The sequence below is a fragment of the Phocoena phocoena genome, chromosome 3, assembly GCF_963924675.1.
Source record: "Phocoena phocoena chromosome 3, mPhoPho1.1, whole genome shotgun sequence".
In the NCBI taxonomy this organism is placed as follows: domain Eukaryota; kingdom Metazoa; phylum Chordata; class Mammalia; order Artiodactyla; family Phocoenidae; genus Phocoena; species Phocoena phocoena.
In genome coordinates this window covers 65516836-65539463 of record NC_089221.1, presented here as the reverse complement: position 1 = coordinate 65539463, position 22628 = coordinate 65516836, and the positions used below count along the sequence as shown (strand labels likewise).

Sequence of the window (22628 nt, the reverse complement as noted above, 5' to 3'; positions counted from 1 at the left end):
TCTGTTTTAAAACATTCTTCAATTTAAGCCTTCTACTAAATCAAACTAGCTTTCATACATTACTTTCAATTACTGAGGTTTCTGTGGGGGCGGGGGAACAAAAAAAACCCCATTGAAATAGAAAATAAAATTTTCTTACCTTTGAAGTTCTCCATTCCCAGCCATCACCTATCTTCTGTGAATGTTTAATGAATTCTGCACAATAATGCTGGAACGTTTCTTCTCCAAAGAACTCATCTTCTTCCATACTAAATAACAACTGAAATATAAAAACTATTAGCATCAGCTGTGGAATGAATACTGAAAAGAATTCAGCTAATTCACTTATTTCTTTAAACAAACAAAAATTTGGGATGTACATTGGAAAATAACCTCAGAGCCAGTCCAAAAAAAAAAGTGTTTTGTTTCCATCTTTCTCACCCTATCCCCCTTTTTTAATCAGGAACAAAATGTGATCAACATGAAAACCCAGGGACTTCCCTGGTGGCGCAGGGGTTGGGAATCCGCCTGCCAATGCAGGGGACACGGGTTCAAGCCCTGGTCCGGGAGGATCCCACATGCAGCAGACCAACTAAGCCTGTGCACCACAACTACTGAGTCTGTGATCTAGAGCCCGCACTACTGAAGCCCACGTGCCTAGAGCCCGTGCTCCGCAACAAGAGAAGCCACCGCAATGAGAAGCCCACGCACTGCAACGAAGAGTAGCCCCCGCTCGCGCAACTACAGAAAGCCCGTGCGCAGCAACGAAGACCCAATGTATCCAAAAATAAATAATTTATTTTTAAAAAAAAACAAAAAAACATGAAAACCCAAAACCTAGCTTTGTATTGATAACAAATACGTATCTATGGTTCAAAAAGCTTAGTTTGTCCATAAATTAACTTTCAAGTGTTCATTATCTCACTTCTTCTAAGCTAATGCTTCCAAACAACCTCCTCACACTTCCTTCTCTATCTCCTACCTTAGCTCTTATATAGACAGCATCACAGTGATTAGTGGAGCTGGGCTGTTCTTCACACCTTATATTAGAGTTCAACTCACTAACAAAAGATGTTCTAAAGCCTGAAAGTATTTGTTTTGCAAGGTGTAAGGTGATGATCACCTAATTAATTACCTACTTTATTGAGTTTACAAATGTGCCAAAATCAAGGATTACCCACATATTTGTTATATAAATCTATCTAAAACATGAAACATTGTTTATAGAAAGAAAATTTTAGAGCAGCTGGAAGGAAACTCAGATTATATAGTTCAAGTCTATGAGAAAAGTTGGACCAAGTGAATTCCCACATTCTCCTCATTAGTGATAAGCATCATCAGGACAATTAGCACTTGTTAACTGCTTACTATGTCAGGTGCTTATGCTAGACACTTCACATTCCCATTTAATCCTCACACAGCCCAAAGGCTGCTGTGATCCTCATTCCTCAAATGAAAAAGAGTAAGTAATCTGCTCAAGAATACAAATGAGGAAAAGTTCAAACTCCAGTTTGGCTCCAGGGCCAATGATCTGTCTATACTAGCTGATTCTCAGTCCAGTGTTCTTTCTGAATATTCAAATTTAGTATGACCTACATAAGAATTTGTTCACTCATCCAACAAATACATATTGTATGTAAGTAGTAGGCACTGTGCATAGGTAAAGGTTAGATACACAAAAATGAAAAAGTGTATAGTTCTTGCCTTGTAAGAACTTATCTTGAATGAAGCATTGCAGGATGTTGAGCAGCATTCCTGGTCTCTATCCACTGGGATGCCAGTAGCGTCCCTTTCCCCAGTTGTGACAACCAAAAATGTCTCCAGACATTGCCAAAGGTTACCTGGGGGACATTCACTCTACAGCTGCTTACTTCTCTGTCCTTCGTGGTTGCAGAAGCGTTTACCCACCTGGCAAACTCATACACATTCTACAGGTGTCCCTCCAGGATGCTTCCATCAAGATGTACCTTGTTTCCCCCACTAAACCATGAACATCTTGAAGACAAGATCCGAGTCTAATTCATCTTGGTACGCCCAGCACCCAGCTTAGTGCCTGGCTCTAGACTGAACCTGATAAACAGTTGTTGGATGAATGAATAAGTAAATGAAGTATGAACTGTAAAAAAAAAAAAAAGAACTTATCTTGCAATGAAGGGAGATAACCAGTGACAATAATTACAGCAGAAACTCTCTTAAAAGACCAACCTCCATTCAACTTGCCAGATTAACTGACACAGTGTCTATTCCCTCTGTAAAACAATGACTGATGTCTACAGCATGCTTTTTATGAAGCATCTCTGCTCCTATCAGTTGAGTGTACTTTCACAAACCATATTCATGTATCATAAATACATACTTTAATTAAATGCAACACAAACCAAACCAATAAAATGTAAGTAAAAAAGAAACACAACTGTTATTTCTATGACGTAGACTTTATAAAGACTTGGAAAGACTATAAAGGTAAGTCTTCATAAGAAAAAACAAACTACTATTGAACTAGTTATAGACAATACAACTGAAAAGATTGGCTGAGGGGGAAAAAATCGTACAAATCAAGGATTATGCACTCAGATTGCGGCACAAGTGGCTTGAGTTCTTTCTTTTAAACCAAAACTAGAAATTTACAATTAAGAATGAACAATGAATTCCAATCAAGTATCCATACTCAAAGAAAATGCCTTGGTCATACATGAGAAAATTCGCAAATGAATGTTTATATGTTTTAAGTTGAAATAAAATGTTTTAAGTACAAATGTATTTTTTTAACTCTAGCTTTAGTCAAATTTCTCAATTTACAGCTCAACTCTTAATTCTGACAGCAATGGAAAAGAGGACTTCGAGTTAAAGTATATACAACGGAGTGATGCACAGATTATGGTAGGCACAAGAAGAGTTCCTTACAAAGAGGGGATGGTGTGCGAAAGTGTCTGGGGTGAGGGTGGAGATAAACCTTTAAGGTTAAGTAGGAGTTTTTGCAGGGCAAATTGTCAGTGAATGAAGCACAAGGGTTAGAATAGTGGTCCAAGCGGGGAGGACAGTGTGAACCAAGGTAAGTAAGGGTGTACAGAACCGCAAGTTTGATGTCACCAACATGATAAAGAGAGTATAGTAAGACAGAGATAGTCAAATCCCATGCAAGTTAAATCTGTCTGCCCTCACTAGTGGAGGAGAAATGGATGGGAAGGGCCTCAAAGATACCAGATAAAATAGTGATGAACTTCCTGAAAGGTCACTTGCGTGCCATGCCAGAGTTTGGACTGTCTCCACAGGAAACAGAGAATCAGACGTTGGAGCTGAAAAGGTCAGAATAGTAAATCATCGGTGGTTCTGTGGAAGATGGATCTGAAGGGTACAGCCTGAGGGCAGGGAGGAGAGTTAGAAGCTGTTGCTGGATGAGATATCATGAGAATCTAAAGCCAGGCAATGAAATGGGGCAGAAAGAATATGCATCTTAAGTTATGGAGGCAAAGCTAAAATGAACTTAAGAGATTTGCAAGTCATCTGTTTAAAAGAGACAAATGAAACCATGAGGGTGAATACTGCCCAGCTGGAATGCATATAGCAAATTCTTAATAAGCCTTCTGGTGGGTCATGAAATTTTACACTAAATTTTGTATGTGTATGCCTATCTATATTTTGGAAAGGAAAGATTCTATAATTTTCAACAGATTGTTTGAGGGGTCTTAACCAGAAAGTTAGGAACCTCTGTGCATAGTGAGAAGAGCAGTGGGTTGAAGAAGAAACCTTCAGAGCAGCAGCATTTAAGGGACCTACTGAGGAAGAGGAACGAACAAGAGAGCTAGAGAATGAGTCAGGCATTAGGAGATCCTAGCAAGAGCAGTGCCACAGAGCCCAGGGAGTAGAGAATAGCTAACAAAGAACCAACAATGTCAAAAGAAAAGAGAGGCCCATTAAGAAGAGGACTGAAAACATCCATGGAGCTTGAAAATGAAGCAGTCATTGATGCCTTAGTGAGCAGTTTCAGCAATGGTGGAGAGAGAAGCCAGATTGTGGTGGGCTGAGGAGAAAACTACAAGTGAGGAAATAAGTAAAAACTTTGTAGACTACTTTTCAAAAAATTTGATTGAAAAGTGATACAAATTGGTAACAGAAGCAGCACATAGGCTTAAGGGAGGATACTGTTTTTCCTAAGAAAGGGAGATATGAATATATGTTTAAGCTGAGCAAAGGGGGTTGGAGAGAGGTAAAAGTTGAAAATACCAAAGAGAGAAAGTGACTGATGAAGCAATATCCTAAAGGGGCTAGGAGGAGATGTGGTCATCAGCACAGGATGGATTTGAACAACACAATTAACACCTTGTCCCTTGCAATCAGAGGAAAGGCATTTGAGGATGAATATAAAAATTAGAGAAGTTTTTCAATGGCACCCCAAATTAAGGAAGACAAAGTGTGATGATCACAAGATTTTCAGATGCAGGGGTAGAGGATAATGATAAAAGCAGAGTGTTTGAGAAAGCGAGTATAGATTCGGAATTGATGGTGAAGAAGAAGAGAAGTCAGCATTTTAAGATGAGCAGGTACAAGTGAAGGCCCAGCACAGGTTGCGAGCCTGAATTTGCAGTGCAACACTCTGTGAGGTATTGTGGTTGCCTTCGGCAGTCCTCAGCTCCCAAAGTGTCAGAACAAGCAGAGAGGGCTGCAATGAATATGCATGCAAGTTGAGGTTTTGCTGGGTTGAGTCAGTGAAAGGATAAGGGTGAAAGAGGAAACAGAATATGCTAGTGAGAACAGCTCAGCGGTCCAGATTATGTAGGAAAAGAAAAGATGCCAAGAGAAGGTTAAAGGGGCTGGGAAAATATGGCAGTATCAAGAAATACTGCATATGAAAGAGGGTAAAGGACAACTGCAGTGAAAGGAGGGAAATGGAAGATGGGAAGACTATGAGATTTAGAAATTGAGAAGGTCTCAGCTGTGGCCATGGAAATAAGTATATAAGGTAGCTTGGAGACGAAGGTCACTGGAGCTCAGGAAGTTTAAACAACTATAAGACGTGTAATGTTTACTGTCTTCCACATGGACACTGAAGTCATTTAGGATTATTCTGAGAGCTACTGGGAATGGAGAGCTCTTTAAAAAATATGTAAGTTAAACTAGGAGATTTAGAAATGACAAGGGGCAAACGGTAGAAGACAATAGAGCACAGAGGTGGTAAGTAATATGTGGTATATAATGCCAAGTCCATCAAGAATAATCACTAAAAACCAATACCTGTGTTCATGATAGCCAAACACAGCCTTGGATTCCTTCTCAAGATGGCCCTCAAGGCAGCAACTACCAGTGATTAGGGACAGCATGTGAGAAAAAAGTCTACCTTGCCATACCTGGTAGAGCTGAATTTCATGAGCCTCAAAGGAGCAGGAATATTTACATGAGGCTGGAGAAGCAGTAACCTAAAGTTGGCTCTTCAGAAGTGGGGGTCACCAGCAATCTCAGTACCCTGAGCTTTGTAGAGAAGAGGAAAAAGCCTCCATTCAAAGAGTTTTTGGGTTTGTTTGTTTGTTTGTTTTTTAAGTCAAGTTTCCTTTAAAATGAGTTAGTGGAAGCACTAACCTGTGCAGATGCTAACATCATGTAAGATACGTGTGGAAACATCCACACTACATCCACTCACCACTCCCACCCTGGAGATTCACAATGCACATTTATATGGGGAAACTATTAACTAAGGGTTTCCCAACTCTTTTGACCACAAAATTCTTTTTCCTGGGAACACTTTTTAACATCTTACTCCACAGAATGTAGTAAAGGGAATAATGAATTAAGGGTTTAGACAAGTTTTTTTTGCTGTGGATGTGTGCTCCTGAGATCACAATGGAGAGGAATAGGGGAACAGTGGGAGAACAAGTTTGGGAAGAGAAAGCACCAAGTACAGGAACCAAGTACAGAAGAGTCAATAAACTCTAGGGGCTTCTACAAAGGCAGTCAAATGTTTCAAGGTGTAAGTGAGATCTCCAGTTTACACAAAGAATTCTGGGTAACAAGGTGCTTCAGTGCAGATACAAGTTGAGAAAGTGACATCTAAGAAGTCTGTAAAAGGAAGAAGCTAACAGCAAAAGGAGGAGGTAAAGGGAACAGACTGTGCAAAAGCCTAAGAATGTAAGAGAAGGTCTAGTAATTGAAGAACTTTTGTCTGACTGAAATACAGAGGTAGAGGAAGGGTATTGAGAAAACCACAGTTGATGAAGACAAGACAGCCTTGTAGCCTGAGGGCTCTAAAGGGTTTTGAAATGGTAGTAAACTGATCAGATTTGCATTCTGGTTTCCAAAAGGGACTACAGATCTAACCAGACTGAAGACCCGTTAAAAGGTCCTTCCAATCATTTAGGAGAGACAAAATAATGCTAAACAGAGCCAAAGATTGGCAGTAGGGTAGAAGAGAGACGGATTCAAAAGATATTTTGATAGTGTAGTATACTCATCACAACAACTGGCTGACCTTGGTATGTAAGGGATTGATGGGAGAAAAGGTTCAAGAAAGAGTCCTAGCTCTTTGCCTTAAATGGTGGTCTACTGACTGAAACAGACCCCTCTAGGAAAAGCAGGTCTGGGGAGTGAGATGGGTTTAATGTAGCACTACGGAGTTTGAGTTTGAAATGCCTATGGAATACCCAGCAAAGAGATCTAGCAGGAATTTTGAGATGGATCTGGAGCTCAAGAGGAAAGAGAAATCTGAGCTAGAAATATTGATTCTAAATCAGCATTTCATAGATAACAGAACACATTTGATCACTCAGGGAGAGGATACAGAACGAGAATAGAAAGACCAAAACAAAGTGGTTAGAGAAATCATTTTTCCGACTATATGATGACTGTGACATATACTGAGAGATACTAAATCAAAGAAAAATTGAATTTAATTCATAAAGAATACTAATACATTTTGGAACATTCTATAAATTCCAAACAAACCCTCACTTAATAATAAAATTGAACTAAGTGAAAACACTCCATTCCCTAAGCCCTCCAGTTACTTGAGGTTTACTGAACTCTTCAAAATGTTAGTCGAAACATAAAATTTCACTCAATAGCCATAGTTTATCTAATTAACAGCACTGTGCCACTAGCAAGATGACTGAACATCAAAGCACTAATTAATATTTGGTTGAATACTTTTAAAATTATCTAAGGACCGGGCTTTGCTGAAGGATGTTACATACAATAATAAAAACACTTATGGTTTGATTACAAAATTAGGAATTATACTATATTAAAATGATATCCATCTCAATTCAAATCATCATAATATGGTATAATGAAATATCACTGAGTAATTATTGCCTCTTTGCTCAAGTTAGAATATTTCAACTCATTAAAAAGGAAAATATAATTCAATTAACATTTTTATATGTACTTTTCAAGTTGTAATACTCTGGTCCTTTACCAAGTTCCTAGACTAGTAGAGACAGAAATTAGAATCTTAAGAACTTTCTATTAAGAGATGGCTGAAATTATGGTCAAAAATGGAAATAACCACAACTGCAGCTTATCAAGCAATAATGGCAAGAATAATCCTTATTTTGCACATGGAAAACCTGAGACATGTGAACTGCCTATGTTTCCAGACTTAAGCTATCTTCAGACCAGAGGTGACAACAGAACACAGATGAACTCACAGTAAAAGACTACTTCCAATTCTCATCTTATCCTAAACAATGAACCTCTCATCTCTTATAAGAAAAAGTCAGAAATGAGTCAGAGCTCTTTCATGTCATAAGGTGTAAACTGTTAATACATCTATTTTGCTTGAGTTTTCACACTTGCTGAACAGCTGTTTGTTTTTTTTAAGCTCAAACAATCAAAACCTTATTTTAAGTGCTCCAACAGAGGCTAAAGATTGGAAAGGTAGAATAATTTTTTTTCCTCACCAAGTGAAAGAAGTCTTTCTAAACTATAGGTTAGCCCTAAAGTAGACAGTGTGAAGAAGCTTATTCTGCTGCTATTAAATATCTTTTCAGAAATGCGGCCCCAACGAATTCTAACACTGTGTATATAATCATTGTTCAAATGATCCTTCTTAATTTTAAAAACAATTTTTTTCACTACAGCTCTCCACATTTTTTATAGGATTTTTAATCTAATGTGTGGGGAACTGATTCTTTGTTTTTGTTTGTTTTGTGCTTTTGGTCAGAGACATTTCTTTTGATGAACCCATAAATCAATATATATTAGAGTCATAACAAGACTAAAACACTTTAAGACATATAACTAAATTTCCCCAGAACTTAGATCATTTACAAAAATGTGATTATCACAGAACATATTGTACTATGCATATCTTTAAACATTAAAGATCTTTTTTTTTTTTGCGGTACGCGGGCCTCTCGCTGTCGTGGCCTCTCCCGTTGCGGAGCACAGGCTCCAGACGCGCAGGCTCAGCGGCCATGGCTCATGGGCCCAGCCACTCCGTGGCATGTGGGATCTTCCCGGACCGGGGCACGAACCCGTGTCCCCTGCATCGGCAGGCGGACTCTCAACCACTGCGCCACCAGGGAAGCCCTAAAGATCATTTTTAACTAATAAAAGTAGGCAACTTCCTTGCCTACTTGTACTTGTCCCTCCCTGCAGCAATTCTGCATTTTAACTTTAGATTTAGACTCTTTCCTAAAAAAACATGCAATTGGGCTTCCCTGGTGGCGCAGTGGTTGAGAGTCCGCCTGCCGATGCAGGGGACATGGGTTCGTGCCCCGGTCTGGGAAGATCCCACGTGCCGCGGAGTGGCTGGGCCCGTGAGCCATGGCCTCTGAGCCTGCGCTCCACAACGGGAGAGGCCACAACAGTGAGAAGCCCGCGTAACGCAAAAAAAAAAAAAAAAAAAAAGAAGGCATCTCCGCAGAGTGAAAAAAAAAAAAAAAACATGCAATTACTAGCAAGGGAAGTGAATTCAACCTATTATCTTTATGAGAACTTGGCTTGAATTAATTTAGATTAGTTAATCACTTACCTAGCAGGATCCTCAGGCAGTGGTCCTCAAATTTTAGAGAGTAAAGAAGCACCCAGGGTACAAATTTTAATGTGGAATCCTAGGCTCAGACCAGAAACTACCTGATTCTGAAGGCCCCAAAATAAGCATTTGTAATTAGCACCAGAGATACTTTTGAGGAGGATTCATGCTAGAACACTGAGACAAAAGAGAGATCATTTTAATAGGGGTATTAATGGGCCTGGATTTCAAGGCATTTGGTAGCCTGGGCAGGGCACAGCAGGTGTGACCCCAGTAATCCAATAAATAGCACAGGAAGCAGCAAAAGAAAGGAAGCTGGTTCAGGCTTGGCAGCAGTTGGCCAGCAGGCTCAGCACTCCTTCCTTGCCTTCCCACTGAAACACACATCTGAAATCAAACTTTAAACAGGATACAACATTGTACCTAAACTAGAATTGAGGGATTTGGGGTAGCTTTATTGGTAGCTGATGCTTGCTATGGCCTCTGCAGCAAAAAGTCCAGTTAGGAAGAGGGTAAGAAGGCATCTCACTCTCAATTCTGTATTTCCTTCAGAAAAAAAGAGCCTGCAGTGGCCCCGCAGCTTGGGGCTGAGGACAGAGTTCATGAGACCGTTTCCTTTCCTCAACCCCCACCATCTTCCAAGAGTTTAGGGAACATCTCCTTCAGTGGGACTTTATGCCGTGGCATGCTGGAGCTGGATTATATCAAAGAGTCAATAGTTAAGTTTTCAGGAATTTGGGGAGCCAGTTGACATCATGTTGACAGCCTGAAATTGACCACAGTACGAATATTTACACCAGAGAAATTGGCATATGCCACAACTGGCTTCTAATACCCATTAGTAATTCTCTTTCAAGAACATTCTTTACTAATGATATAATGTTCATGGCCAGAAGTGGAAGGTGTCAGCAATAGGTAGCTGCGGGGAACAGTATGAGCCCTCAGAAGAATACGGTCTCACCACTAAACTCAAAAAACTATAAACCAGGCTTCCCTGGTGGCGCTGTGGTTAAGAATCTGCCTGCCAACGCAGGGGACAAGGGTTCGAGCCCTGGTCCAGGAAGATCCTACATGACGCGGAGCAACTAAATCCGTGCACCACAACTACTGAGCCTGCGCTCTAAAGCCCACGAGCCACAACTACTGAAGCACATGTGCCACAACTACTGAAGCCTGCGCACCTAGAGCCCATGCTCTGCAACAAGAAGCCACAGCAATGAGAAGCCCGCACACTGCAACGAAGAGTAGCCCCCACTCACTGCAACTAGAGAAAGCCCACGTGCAGCAACAAAGACCCAAAACAGCCAAAAATAAATAAATAAATAAAATAAATTTATTTAAAAAAAAAAACTATAAACCACTTCAAATTACAGAAAAATACTCCCCTCATTAGAGACATAGGACTGAAAGATTAGACAATAGGAAAATAAGACCTCTCCTGAGTACAGAAAGATCTATCCTTCATAAATTGGGTTGTATCTATCAACATGCTCTCCAACCTAACACTGAGAAGAAGAGTCCCCAGCATCTAAGTGTAGTGAGGAGGATGAAGGTAGCTTACTCACTCTGACAAGAATGAGCAACACCATCCCTACACAAGTCCCTCTTCTGTCAAGGGTAAGAAAACCAAAAACCTCAATAATAGCACAGGGACAAGATGAAGCTTGTGCACCGTAAGAAAGAGGAGCACTGCCATAAAGAGGAAGAGAGAAAGCTTGCTCCTATAATGGGCTTACAATGGGAATCAGGAGAAAAACTTAGAAATTATCTAATTTACCAATTGAAAAAGAAAAAGGAAAAATAAAAACGCAGCCTCTGAAAGCAAGAGATAAGAAGGAAAAAGACAGCTAAGATTAAAAAGGAAACTGAAGAAGAAAAAACTGGAAGGGAATTCAAACATATAATATTGGGTTGGCCAAAAGGTTCGTTCGGGTTTTTCCATAAGATGTTATGCAAAAACCAGAACGAACTTGGGCCAACCCAATATTAGACAAACTCTATATAAGAGGCAAAAGAGAGAAGTATACAAGCTGGAAAAGAATCTCATTAACATTTTAGCATATACACATGAGGTGATCTCCAAACATGGAAGGAAAAGAACCAAGATGAAAACAATGCATACTGATTGATAGAAAGGACAAAGAACACAGATCCAACCTACAAATAACTGGCATTTCTGAATTGAAATCATAAGCAAACATAGCATTGAAAAATTTTTCCTGATCTGGGTAAAAGAAAGATTAAAGAGATTTACTTCTATAAATTGAGTGGACTCACTATGTTTGAGAAAACTGCTAGAAGGAAATCTGTGCCTACAGGTAGTCTATGGAATATCTTTATTTAAAGAACAAAAAGGAAAACAAAAATGCAGGCAGAAAAAAACAGTATCTACAAAGGAACAAAAATCAGTGTAGCCTCAGCCATCTCTTCCACAGCAAGGAAAATCGGAAGATGATAGAGCAATGTCTAAACAGCTGAGGACCTGTGACTTATAATTTTATATCTTAGCATCTATAACAGAGTTAAGCACACGGTAAATATTAAGTAAAAATTGTAAGGAACAAAAGAAAAATTCAAAATTTTAAATGAATTTATTTTACATATCTCTACCTCTTTATAGCACCTTTCTTCAACTAAACTTTTAAGCCTATTCATCAGTTGGATCTTTTCCCATTCAAACAACAGATTTATATGACATCTAATCTTTCTGATACCGGTGTCATTACTTTTATAAGAAGATTATCATTTTTTAACATAAACCAAGACTTCTCTGCATGCACATGAGAGAAATTGTTCCTCTGACAGTGATGATTTGAACTGATCCATCAGCTCAAACTCTTTTGCTGCCTTTGAACAGTGGGACTTGTAGAAGTAACTCTAGTCAGAACATATGCTCATTAGATCAGAACCAGGAACTAAAGGCTTATGACCTTGGCCAAAGATATTCAACAAATAAGAAGATACAAAAAGATCAACATTGTATCAGAGGTTACGGACTCAGTGCTGGTCTAAATAGTCTGAATATATGATAGAGCAATGTGTTTTTAAAATATATTACCAAGTGTCATTATTTTTTGGAAAAAAAAAGCTATTGGACTTTTTTGTAACGGGAGAGACAGTCCCTCTAAATTTTTCTTCTTGCAAAGTCTCCATTAAAGGCTAGATTAATGTGCCTTCTTATTTCCGCAAGCTTTTCATTCATTCACTCAGCACCTACAATATCCTAGCACTTGCTATGTGTGTGTCCTCAGAGGAAGAAGTGTCAAATTTTTTCTGGGAAAATCAGAAAAGACTCCAAAAAAACAGGGAGTCTGGAAAACGCAGAATTGAATTTTGAAATTTGAATAAGGGTCTACCAAGTGGAGACAAAAGCATGTCAAAAAGATGGAAGTGCTCCAGCAAGACAGGGCCTGAAAAGAATATGCTAGGTTAAAAGGAAATAAAATAAGGCAGTAGTTGAAGCATAGGTTGTATAAAGTATGGGCAGATAAGGTCCAATGGTTCCCAACATCAGGAGGAACCACTCTTGAAGGAGTTGTTTGGAAATGAGTAGGATCACACTGGGTTGTCACAAAGGCGGGGTGGAGGTTGTAGTCTGCTATTGCCATTTAGTGCTCAGGGACCAAGTATGATAAGCATCCTGCAATGTATGAAACAGTTCCATAAAAATGGCAGTTGAGCCCCCTTTGAGAAAAAATGAGAAGTCGGCTTAACAAGGTTGGAGAACTTAACCCTAGGGTTTCTTAGTATGACTTTACATGCATATCTTTGAAATCTGTGATCACAATGTGCATTTCACTCACTAAATACTTTCAAGGAAGCTATGTTTTTCCTCAGCAAGTGATATGTGTTTCCTTCTTTCCTCTGACCATCATGAAGCTCATAACTCAGTCTGTATCCCACCACTAACAACTATACAACTGGTCACAGTATATATTTGAGTATAATGCACCCCAACCTCACCTTTCTATTCAAGCTTCATATTTTCATGACTGATTTACCTTTATTTTGTATGTTTTTATATTATATATAGTTTATAATCTACTGTAAGTACTTTTAGAGCAAAATAGGGTATACATTTTAAAATATAAGCAACAGAAAATGGAAAACAGAAAATAGAAAACTAGATAGTAAGATAGGGAAAAAATATATCGAGCCCCCAGAATCATCCTGGGAGAACTTTAAGAGACTTTTTAAAAAGATTATAATATATGATCTTTGCCCTCAACAGTTTGTAATCAAATTTATAAGAAAAGATTCAAACTGAAAAGAACATTAGAGAATAAAAGACAGTAAAAATTAGTGATAAATTGTACAACCACTGTCTAAAGAATTACTATGGATTAAATAATCATTACAATAGCATGTATTCAGCTCTTAATATGTAACAAAACTATAGTAACTTGTTAAATCCTCACAGCAACCCTATGAGGTAGTCACTGTGATTTTCACCATTTTACAGATGAGGAAATTGGGACAGAGACATTAAGCAATTTGTCCAAGGTAACAGCTGTTAAATGTGGCAGTTTGACCTAAGGCAGTCAGTCTGGAACCAGAGCCTCTGCTCTAGAAGAGTTACATTTCAGATAATCCTAGAAGTATAAAAGGATACTGAAAGGCAGAGATGCTACAAAAAATGATGAAGAGTGGGGGCAGTCAGTGAATCTAGGAACAGATTGAAATGAGGCAGAGTAGACAGGTAAAGAGCCCAAATAGAGAGTGTTAGGAATATTAAGGAATATAGGAATACTGGGGGTGGGAAGGGGGAGTGGAGCAGTTTCTAAATCACCTTAAAACTCTAAAGAGATTTTATTTAAAACAGAGGACAACAGGAAACTATTGTAAGTTCTTGAACTCAGAAGAGATGATTAAAAAGTTTTTCTCGAAAAGCTATTACATGACAGTGATATGAAATAACTCTAACTTCAAAGCTAAATTCATATTAGTAAATACTCTTTCTGGGTCCTATAAACCTACAAGATCAATAAAGCCTGGGATACCAGGTACATTAGAGGAGCCTCTGGGTCTACATCGTTTTCAGCTGCCTCTCCCTAATCTGGATGCTTTTACATAGGGTTTCTTCTCTGTTTCCCTACTTTCCAGTTGTTTTATACCCAGCTGCACTTGGCCCCTGAAGACATTTGTTAATCACCAAATAATCTCTAGGGCATTCTGTTGTTGTTATGGTTCCCTGAGCATGTTTATGTTTCAAACACTGCCTCTAGGGTCCCAAAAGGTCTCTAGGCTTCAAAGATATTAATAACCAAATCAAGCCCAGCCTTAAGGAAACTACTTAGATAAACTTTACCCTACTTGTTTTTCCTAAGGGGTTGCTTATCATTCTCAGAAACTTAAAAGCATAATCTTGTAACATTCTATTGTATATCCAATGAATCCAGTTTAGAACCAGTGAAAAGACTGTTTCCACTAGTTTCAAGTAAAATATCAATTTTTAAACCTTGTAATTGCAAGACTTTAATTTGACTTTCTCAATACTCAACTTTTTTTTTTTTTGGCCAAGTTTTCATTTTGTAAATGTCTCCTCTTGTCCATATTTGACCCTTCAGAAGCAAGGAGGATTCTATGCAGGATTCTAATAATGTAATTGAACACTACATAGGGCCTATGCCTTCCACTTCTGAAAAGTATAAACTAAGCTTTTGCCACTTAAGAGTGAGGCCACTGTCGAAGTGTCATTTTTGAAACGTTATAAACATGATTCATACAAAGTGAGCCTGTGGCAAAGATTTACTGAACTCATAATGAAGGAGCAAGCTCAATGGTAAAAATTATAAAAATCTTGGAAATAGGGATTATAAAACTATAATCATCAGTAGTATTTTTTTCTCCCAGTCAGAAATAATTTGCTCCATTAGACCAAAATAAAGTAACTGCAAAGCCTGGGCCCTAATCGATACTATGTCAAGCAAAAGTATAGTCCCCTAGATAATTAATTGATTCTCAGGTGGGCCTATTAGACAAGGCTCTATTTTGACTTTGAAAAGACATGTAGCTATCCTTTCGCCTTGTCAGAGATGTTTATAATTTCTACCATCATAAAAGTTTGTTTCTACAAATCAGTTAACTACTCCTTTATCCCACCCACCCCCCATTCGTGATTTCAAATGCTGAGTAGATACGTTATTTGGAAGAAAATCTCCTAATTCTTAATGATTAGAAACTCCTTCAAGTTAAGTGGCACTTAACCACTGGAATCACCAGTAACTTCATATCCTCTGTTTCAAGGTTACGAGGCAAAGAATTTCTGTCTCGGTACAGGCTTTAAACACAGGTCTGTAACTACCTAAATCGAGGGTGAGGTCTCCATGGTGGCCCAGGAGTGCGATCCACACCCGCCAGCGGCTCGCCCCCGCGCAGCGGCTCCAGCGCGACCCGGCCTGCATTTCACCGGCGGGAGCCCCGCTTCCCCAGCCTTTTGTTCGGGGCTGGGCTGTTTCCCGCCCACCCGCGCCCGCCCTTCCTCTCTACCCCGGCAGTTGGGAGAGGACCGTGCGGGAAACAAAGCCGGAAAGAGACGGCCGGCAAAGGTTGTGGGAATACTCACCCGGCTCCGCTCGGCCCCTGACCCTGCCGCCCAGCCCAGAGTGGGCGGGGCGACGGGGTGGGGGGAAGGGGAGCCGGGGAGAGGGAGCCTTCACCCTGCGAGGTACCGCCGAGCCAGCGGTAGCGGGGAGGGGAGCAACGGGCCTCCGGGGGCCAAGAGGGCGGTGGCACAGGAGCAGAGCCAGCCAGCAGAGACGCCCACTAGTAAGACCGCTCTCTACCCCTCCCTCAGCCTCCGTCGCCAGAGGCGACCCAGTCAGAGCATGCGCACTGGACCTCCCGCACACCCTAGGACTAGGCTCGCGCGGGCGGCTGACGTCGTGGGCCTCGTGCGTGGGGCGGGGGCCGGAAGGCGTGACCTCCCTGCAGTTTGCTACGGCAGCCGCCGAGGCCCCGCCCCGCACTTCAACGGCCTAAAGAGCCGAACTGCGGCTGTTTGCTCAGCGCGTTACAAAGGCAGCGCATTGAGGGAGAGGAGGGGTTGCCAGCGGTTTCGAGAGACTCTGCATACTCTCCTCTAACAAACAGCCAAGTATCTGGAAAATAAAAGGATGACCAATGGTGAAAGGTAGGGCAAGAACGGAGCTGAACCGTTTAGTGCCCCTAGAACGTGTCTCGGGGGTTGGAGAACCGTGCCGGCTCTCATAACGCAAGCTGCAAAATTACTGTGAACACAACAATTAGGCACAAGCACCATCCCCTTTGAAACTTAAGGACCGAGGTAAAAGGGATTTGAGAATTGACAGTAGTACCATCTGTGTCACAAAGCTCAGGAAAAAAAAATCTAGCAGGAGAATTAAATTGGGAAAAGGTGGAATAATGAAAAGACTAGAGAAAGATGTAGGAGTAACAGAGGTGATCCAACTGAAATACTGAAAATGCAACTGCAGACATCTAAGGGAAAACTAGCATCTGCTCCTCTTAACACAACAGAATTAAATTTGTGTCAAAAGAAAAGAGTAAACACAGGCAAAGAAGTGAAAGGAAAATCTGCCTTCAAACATGCAGGTCATGGTTTTGATCTTGTACGACTGTTATGTAAGATGTCACCACTGGAGAAAGCTAGGTGTTGGGTACTCAGGACTCTATGTACTATTCTTGCAATTTTATGTGAGCCTATAATTGTTTAAAAGTAAAAGGGTCTGAAAAAGGGACAACACTGATCAGTAGTGACCAAGGGAAGGGAATGACTAAAAAGGGGCTTGAAATTTTGAGGGGTAATGGAAGTGTTCTATATCTTTGTTTGCCAAAACTCATAAAAGGATAGATTTTACTGCATGTAAAATAGTTTAAAACTCAATTTTAAAAAAGATTCTGCTAGTAAAGATGAACTGTCCTAACATGTTTGAGCAACTATAGATATAAATCAGACAGCTGACAATTAAAATTATCCACTTGCTTTTTTAAAAATCACAGGGCAATGAGAATTTCAGTGGGTGGGTGTCTCCAACTTTAAGCAGTTACCTTTAAAACATACAGCTTTATGGGAATTCCCTGGCAGTCCAGTGGTTAGGACTCCGTGCTTTCACTGCCCTGACCCAGGTTCAGGGAAATAAGATCCCGCAAGCTGTGTGGCAGGGCCAAAAAATAGAAATAAGTAAAAACATAAAGCTTTAATACAATAAGAATGTGTTGCTTTACATTGTATTCAGTAATTTACAAACACTTTTCGTGCATTAACAACACACCATGTTAACAAATTTTTTTTTACATTTGAGATGTTTTTAAATTTCATAATTCACCTGCCAAAACCAAAGAAACTAAAAGTAAATCAGGTAACTTCCAGGCAAGGGATAGTACTGGCAGGCTGTACACTACACAGTACTTTAGTGCTGTCTGTCATCAGTGCCTACCCAGCCTCGAGCAGGGCTTCTCACTAGTAATTAGTATTAGAATAAAACAATGAGTTAATCACAAAAAGAGAGAAAGGAAGGTATAAAATTTATTGAGCACCTACCACAAACCAGAAGCTTATGTTTAGTTTAATCTTGTAATAACCACATGAGATACCCATTTTATCGATATGAAACTGAGACTAAGGGTAATTATCTATGAATCATTAATCATTTTCATTCCTTATTTTATTGGATTTCTGTTTCATTTGGACATGTTGATCACTTCTAAAAAAAGTCTTGCTTCCCTTAGCTTCCATAAAACCATAATCCCTTGATTCTCCTTCTAGCTCCCTGACCATTCTTGTTTTCACCCTCACAGGTTTCTGTTTGTCCATTCCACTTTAAATGTCCATGTTTCCCACAGGGCCTCATAGAACTTGAGACTTCTGGCTTGTCATTTATTTTATTTTGCTGAGACACTGTAAAGTGGGAGAAAAAAAAATCCAAAATAGGGTTATACAAACTGTATTATATTTAGTGTTTTCCTTTAATCAATGAATACTTTTATACATATTCTTTCTGCACATATCCTCTGGGCCATACCAAGATACAAGGAAAGTAGGAAATGCAGTCTCTAGCTAGGTAGCCAAGGGCTCAGTCAAACCTTGACAAAGTGGGATTGTTTTATTAAAATGAAGAAGGGGAAAGTAGATACAGGGGGAGAATAGCTATCTTTGCTGCAGCCTGTAGTAGGCAGATGTCCTCTACCACCTTCCAGGAGGTCCTCAGGAAAAGGTAAATTACATAAAAGAAAGAGAGGAGCTAATCTGATTGGACGACAGAGATAAGAAACTTATCTTGAAGCTCTGTGTACATAGCACTTACCTTAAAGAATGAGAGGAAAAAAACTATAGTTGGCAAAACTATAGAGACAGTAAAAAAATTGGTGGTTGCCACAGTATCTATCCATTCATCTGGGAAGGACATTTAGGTTATTTTCAGCTTTTGGCTATTATAAATAAAGCTGGTATGAATAATTATGGAATATTTTAGTGAATTTTGATATTTACTCCATTTTCTAATATTCTTGGTTGGACATTTTTATCTTTTAAACATTTGAGGACATTTAGGAATTATAACTTGTGTTTTAAATTTGTCAGGGAAATTCAATGTTCTAAAGGGATCACTCTGGCAGTGGTCTGATATTATCCAGGTTACTTGTCTTATTCCACTGGAATTGGTTGGGATGGCCCTATGTTCTTTCATTTTTGAAGGAGGGGTATTAAAAAAATTATGTGTGTCTATAACATATTCTTCTGGGTTATTAGATTCTAGCCTTATTCATTGTCTTTGAGCTATTTTGCTGTTCTTTGTAAGTCATGGGTAATTGATAAATGTGTAACTTCTGTCCTTCCAGTAGTGATTTTATTTGTCCCATCCTACCCATGGAAAAATCAGTGCTGTCCCATTTTGCCTGGTTCTCTCATATGAGTAAAATGAATTCTTTAACATGTGCCCTTTTTTATATCTGTATGAAAGTCATCATTTTATCTTTTTCTGAAAATTATATTTTAATAAGGCCTGGCAATTTGTACCCAAAAACCTCATAGGAATAAGTTCTCACTGTGGACTTTTAGTCCCAAGTCTCAATGCAGTGTCCAGGACCCTGAAGGGAAAGTCAATCCAGAGTCTTTGGAGGCATAAGAGGACAGCTGCCCCAGGGAAACCAAAATCTTGACCAACTGCGTAGTGTGAGGGCCAAGAAGACATAAATGAGAAAGTAGATCAATAGCAAATTATCAGTGATAAAAGAATGCGCAACACCTTTGGACCATGTGGGGAAAAAAGAGTTCAACAGGATATTTGCAGTACTCTGTCTCCAGAATCCATTGATTTGGCAAGCAATGAATAGAGAATAGAGAACTATAGAATCTCATAAACTCTTCAAAATTTTTGGTTCAACCTCCTTTGCCTTCTAGGCCCCAGGTTAGATTCCTTAGACCAATGTAGCAAGATGCCCTCCCCTGCTAGACATTCCACTTGTCATTCGGTGAAGAAAATAAGGGGGGAAAAGGGTAATGAGACAAGATCAATGTACATACCTAGGGTCTGCTGTTAAGCTTGCAGATTTGAATGTCCTTTTTCAATAATGACCTGTTTTCTTTAATGTTGTATGGCTATGTTCACTGATCAGGAATTAATTCTTATTGTAGGATTCAATTGCATATTGATACTGTTGTGTTATAATGATGTTTTGCATAAAGAAGAATTCAATCTGCAGCCCTAGAAGCCTTTGTGCAGTTTTAATTCAGGAAGTTGCCCTAGATTCAGACCAAATCAGAAGTTGTTCCTGAGGCAATGACTCCCTTTAGGCTGTCTCTTTAAATAAATAACAATAGGGTGCACTTGCCCAGCCCCTTCATCTGCATTATCTCATTACAGAGACAGGAGATACACTGTGTGGAAAGGGCACCAATTTGGAGTCAAGAAGTCCTAGAGCAACCTTTATTTCTGCCACTTACTTGGTATGTAAATTTTCAGCAGTCACTTACCCACTCTGAACCTCAGGATCTGTATTTCTATATAAGGGAATTAGTAATAATCCCAGCTTTGCAGGGCTGTGGAGAACAAAAAGATATACATTTTCAAATTTATGAGATTGATACATAGAAGCAATGGAATAATACAATCATTAATATAATCATGTAATCTGTGTTTTCTAAAATGGAAAAATGACCAGGTACAAATCAGTGTATTAAAGTATGACTTCATTTATGGTCCTAATGAAAAATGGTAAATTATAACCAAAAATTAATAATGGATATTCCTAGGTAAGTGTATTATGGATGACTTTTATTCTTCATACTTTTTTGTTATTTCAGATTTAAGAAAAAATAATGTATTATCGATATGTTACTTTTTATAATAAAAATAAAGAATGCTATCTCCAATATAAAAAATTAAAATTGATGTCTGTGATTTTAGATGGGAGCAAATTATTTATAATCTTTACTGAATATCTATTTGACACAAAGAAAGGAATGTTATCTGGATATAGATTATATCCTGTTGTTCTTAAAGAGAATAACAATGGAGGTAAAGAGGTCAACTTCAAAGGGAGGAAAGCTAAAATGTGATGGCCAGCAAAGGATAATAATGGGACATTCCAAATGTGCAGTTCCCCACCTTCTGCAACCCAGAGTTGACTGTGTTGAATGTCCCTGCATGGTTCAGTCTTCCTCAAATTAAGGTACTGATAATATAAAGAAGTAGGCATAGATAGTAGAAGGATGTAAAGAGACATCCTTATTCTATATATACTCAAGGCATGCTAATAAAAAGCATATAATGGGGCTTCCCTGGTGGCGCAGTGGTTGGGAGTCCGCCTGCCGATGCAGGGGGCGCGGGTTCGTGCCCCAGTTCGGGAGGATCCCGCGTGCTGCGGAGCGGCTGGGACCGTGGGCCATGGCCGCTGGGCCTGCCCGTCCGGAGCCTGTGCTCCGTCTGCAATGGGAGAGGCCGCGGCAGTGAGAGGCCCGCGTACCGCAAAAAGAAAAAAAAAAAAAAAAGCATATAATGGAACATGAATGATGACAGGAAGAAGGAGGACACCATGAAAGCTGTCCAGTCCCATTGAAGTGATGTGCTGTTAGAATGCTAAATATGGATTGAAACAGGCCAAAGTCGTTGCTACATTTTTGATGTAATATCTGACTGCTTTGTATTATGATGCTTTTAATTCTTTATATTGTTTGATGTGTATGATGAAGGGGAGGTGAAGCTTTTTTTTTCTTCAAAACAACTTTTTATTGACGTATAGCTGATTTACAGTGTTGTGTTGGTTTCTCGTGTTCAGCAAAGTGATGCAGTTATATATTCTTTTTCAGATTCTTTTCCATTATAGGTTATTACACGATATTGAATATAGTTCCCTGTTCCATTTAGTAGATCCTTGTTGTTTATCTATTTTAAATATAGTAGTGTGTATCTGTTCATCCCAAACCCCTAATTTATCCCTTTTCCCCTCCTTTCCCCTTTGGTAACCGTAAGTTTGTTTTCTATGTCTATGAGTCTGTTTCTGTTTTGTTAAGTAAGTTCATTTGTATCTTTTTTTAGACTCCCCATATGATATTATATGTTATTTGTTTTTCTCTGTCTGACTTACATCACTTAGTATGATAGTCTCTAGGTCCATCCATGTTGCTGCAAATGGCAATATTCCATTCTTTTTTTTATGGCTGAGGAATATTCCAGTGTATACATATACCACATCTTCTTTATCCATTCATCTGTCAATGGACATTTAGTTTGCTACCATGTCTTGGCTATTGTAAACAGTGCTGCTATGAACATTGGGGTGCATGTATCTTTTCTAATTAGAGTTTTCTCTGGTTATATGCCCAGGAGTGGGATGCTGGATCATACAGTAACCCTATTTTTGGTTTTATAAGGAATCTCCTTAATGTTCTGTATAGTGGCTGCACTAATTTACATTCCCACAACAGTGTAGGAGGGTTCCCTTTTCGAGGAGGTGATGCTTATTGCCCTATATATAGACTTGTCTCTAAAATTGGCTCTTAATACATACAACTTGTAATAAATGTTCAGTCCAGTCAATGGGGAAATGCTGGAATTTCGCTTGGCTGATGGGTCATGATGGCTTCATGAGGATGGTCTTTAAGGTGATATATATATGGGTGAAGCAGAGCACTTGAAAGGGCCAGTAAAGAATTGAAATGCCTTCCTTGATGCTTATGAATTCCACTAGTCTTAATAAAGGTGTTCAGCCAGAGGTTACTGGCTTGTGTGATGCTTGGCCTAGAGATTCCACCAATCTGAAGCTGCCTATGGCTCAAACCAGGCAGACTGGCTTGCGGCAGCTGTGTAATGCTAAAGGACACCTGCCTGGAATAAGAACATCAACCCAGAAGATAGGAAAGCACTCCACATGTGAGTTAAACCCTTGTCACATCACTGTTATCATTTTAATAAATGCCTTTGCTAAGTTGAATGTGACTTATCTCACTTCTTCAGCTTTTAGAACTCTAACTAAAACAAGCTGGATTGGCATATCCAAAAGGTGATATTCAGTAGGTAGTTTGGTGTATAAGTCCAGGGCTCATGAAAGAAGTCAGGCTGAAAATATATACAGTGGAGTTATCTCCTACACTTACTTAACATATTAGCTCTACTCTACGTGCTTGGCAAAAAGACAAAAACATATTTTCCTTATAGCATGGCCCCTTAAATGCAAGCCAACAACTTCATCTGGTGTTCAACTAAAG

The 22628-nt window shown here is 39.4% G+C and overlaps 1 protein-coding gene across 1 annotated transcript in view; it reads right to left on the bottom strand.

The window, feature by feature from the left end:
- ATG10 (autophagy related 10) overlaps positions 1-15540 on the bottom strand; it is a 222651-nt gene extending 207111 nt beyond the window's left edge. The window contains exons 1-2 of the mRNA XM_065875113.1: positions 15510-15540; positions 140-259 (exon numbers count right to left, since the gene is read on the bottom strand). Of these exons, the coding sequence (XP_065731185.1) occupies positions 140-247 (108 nt within the window). The 5' untranslated portion in view covers positions 248-259; positions 15510-15540. The remainder of the gene's footprint in view (positions 1-139; positions 260-15509) is intronic.
- Positions 15541-22628: the final 7088 nt, after the last annotated feature.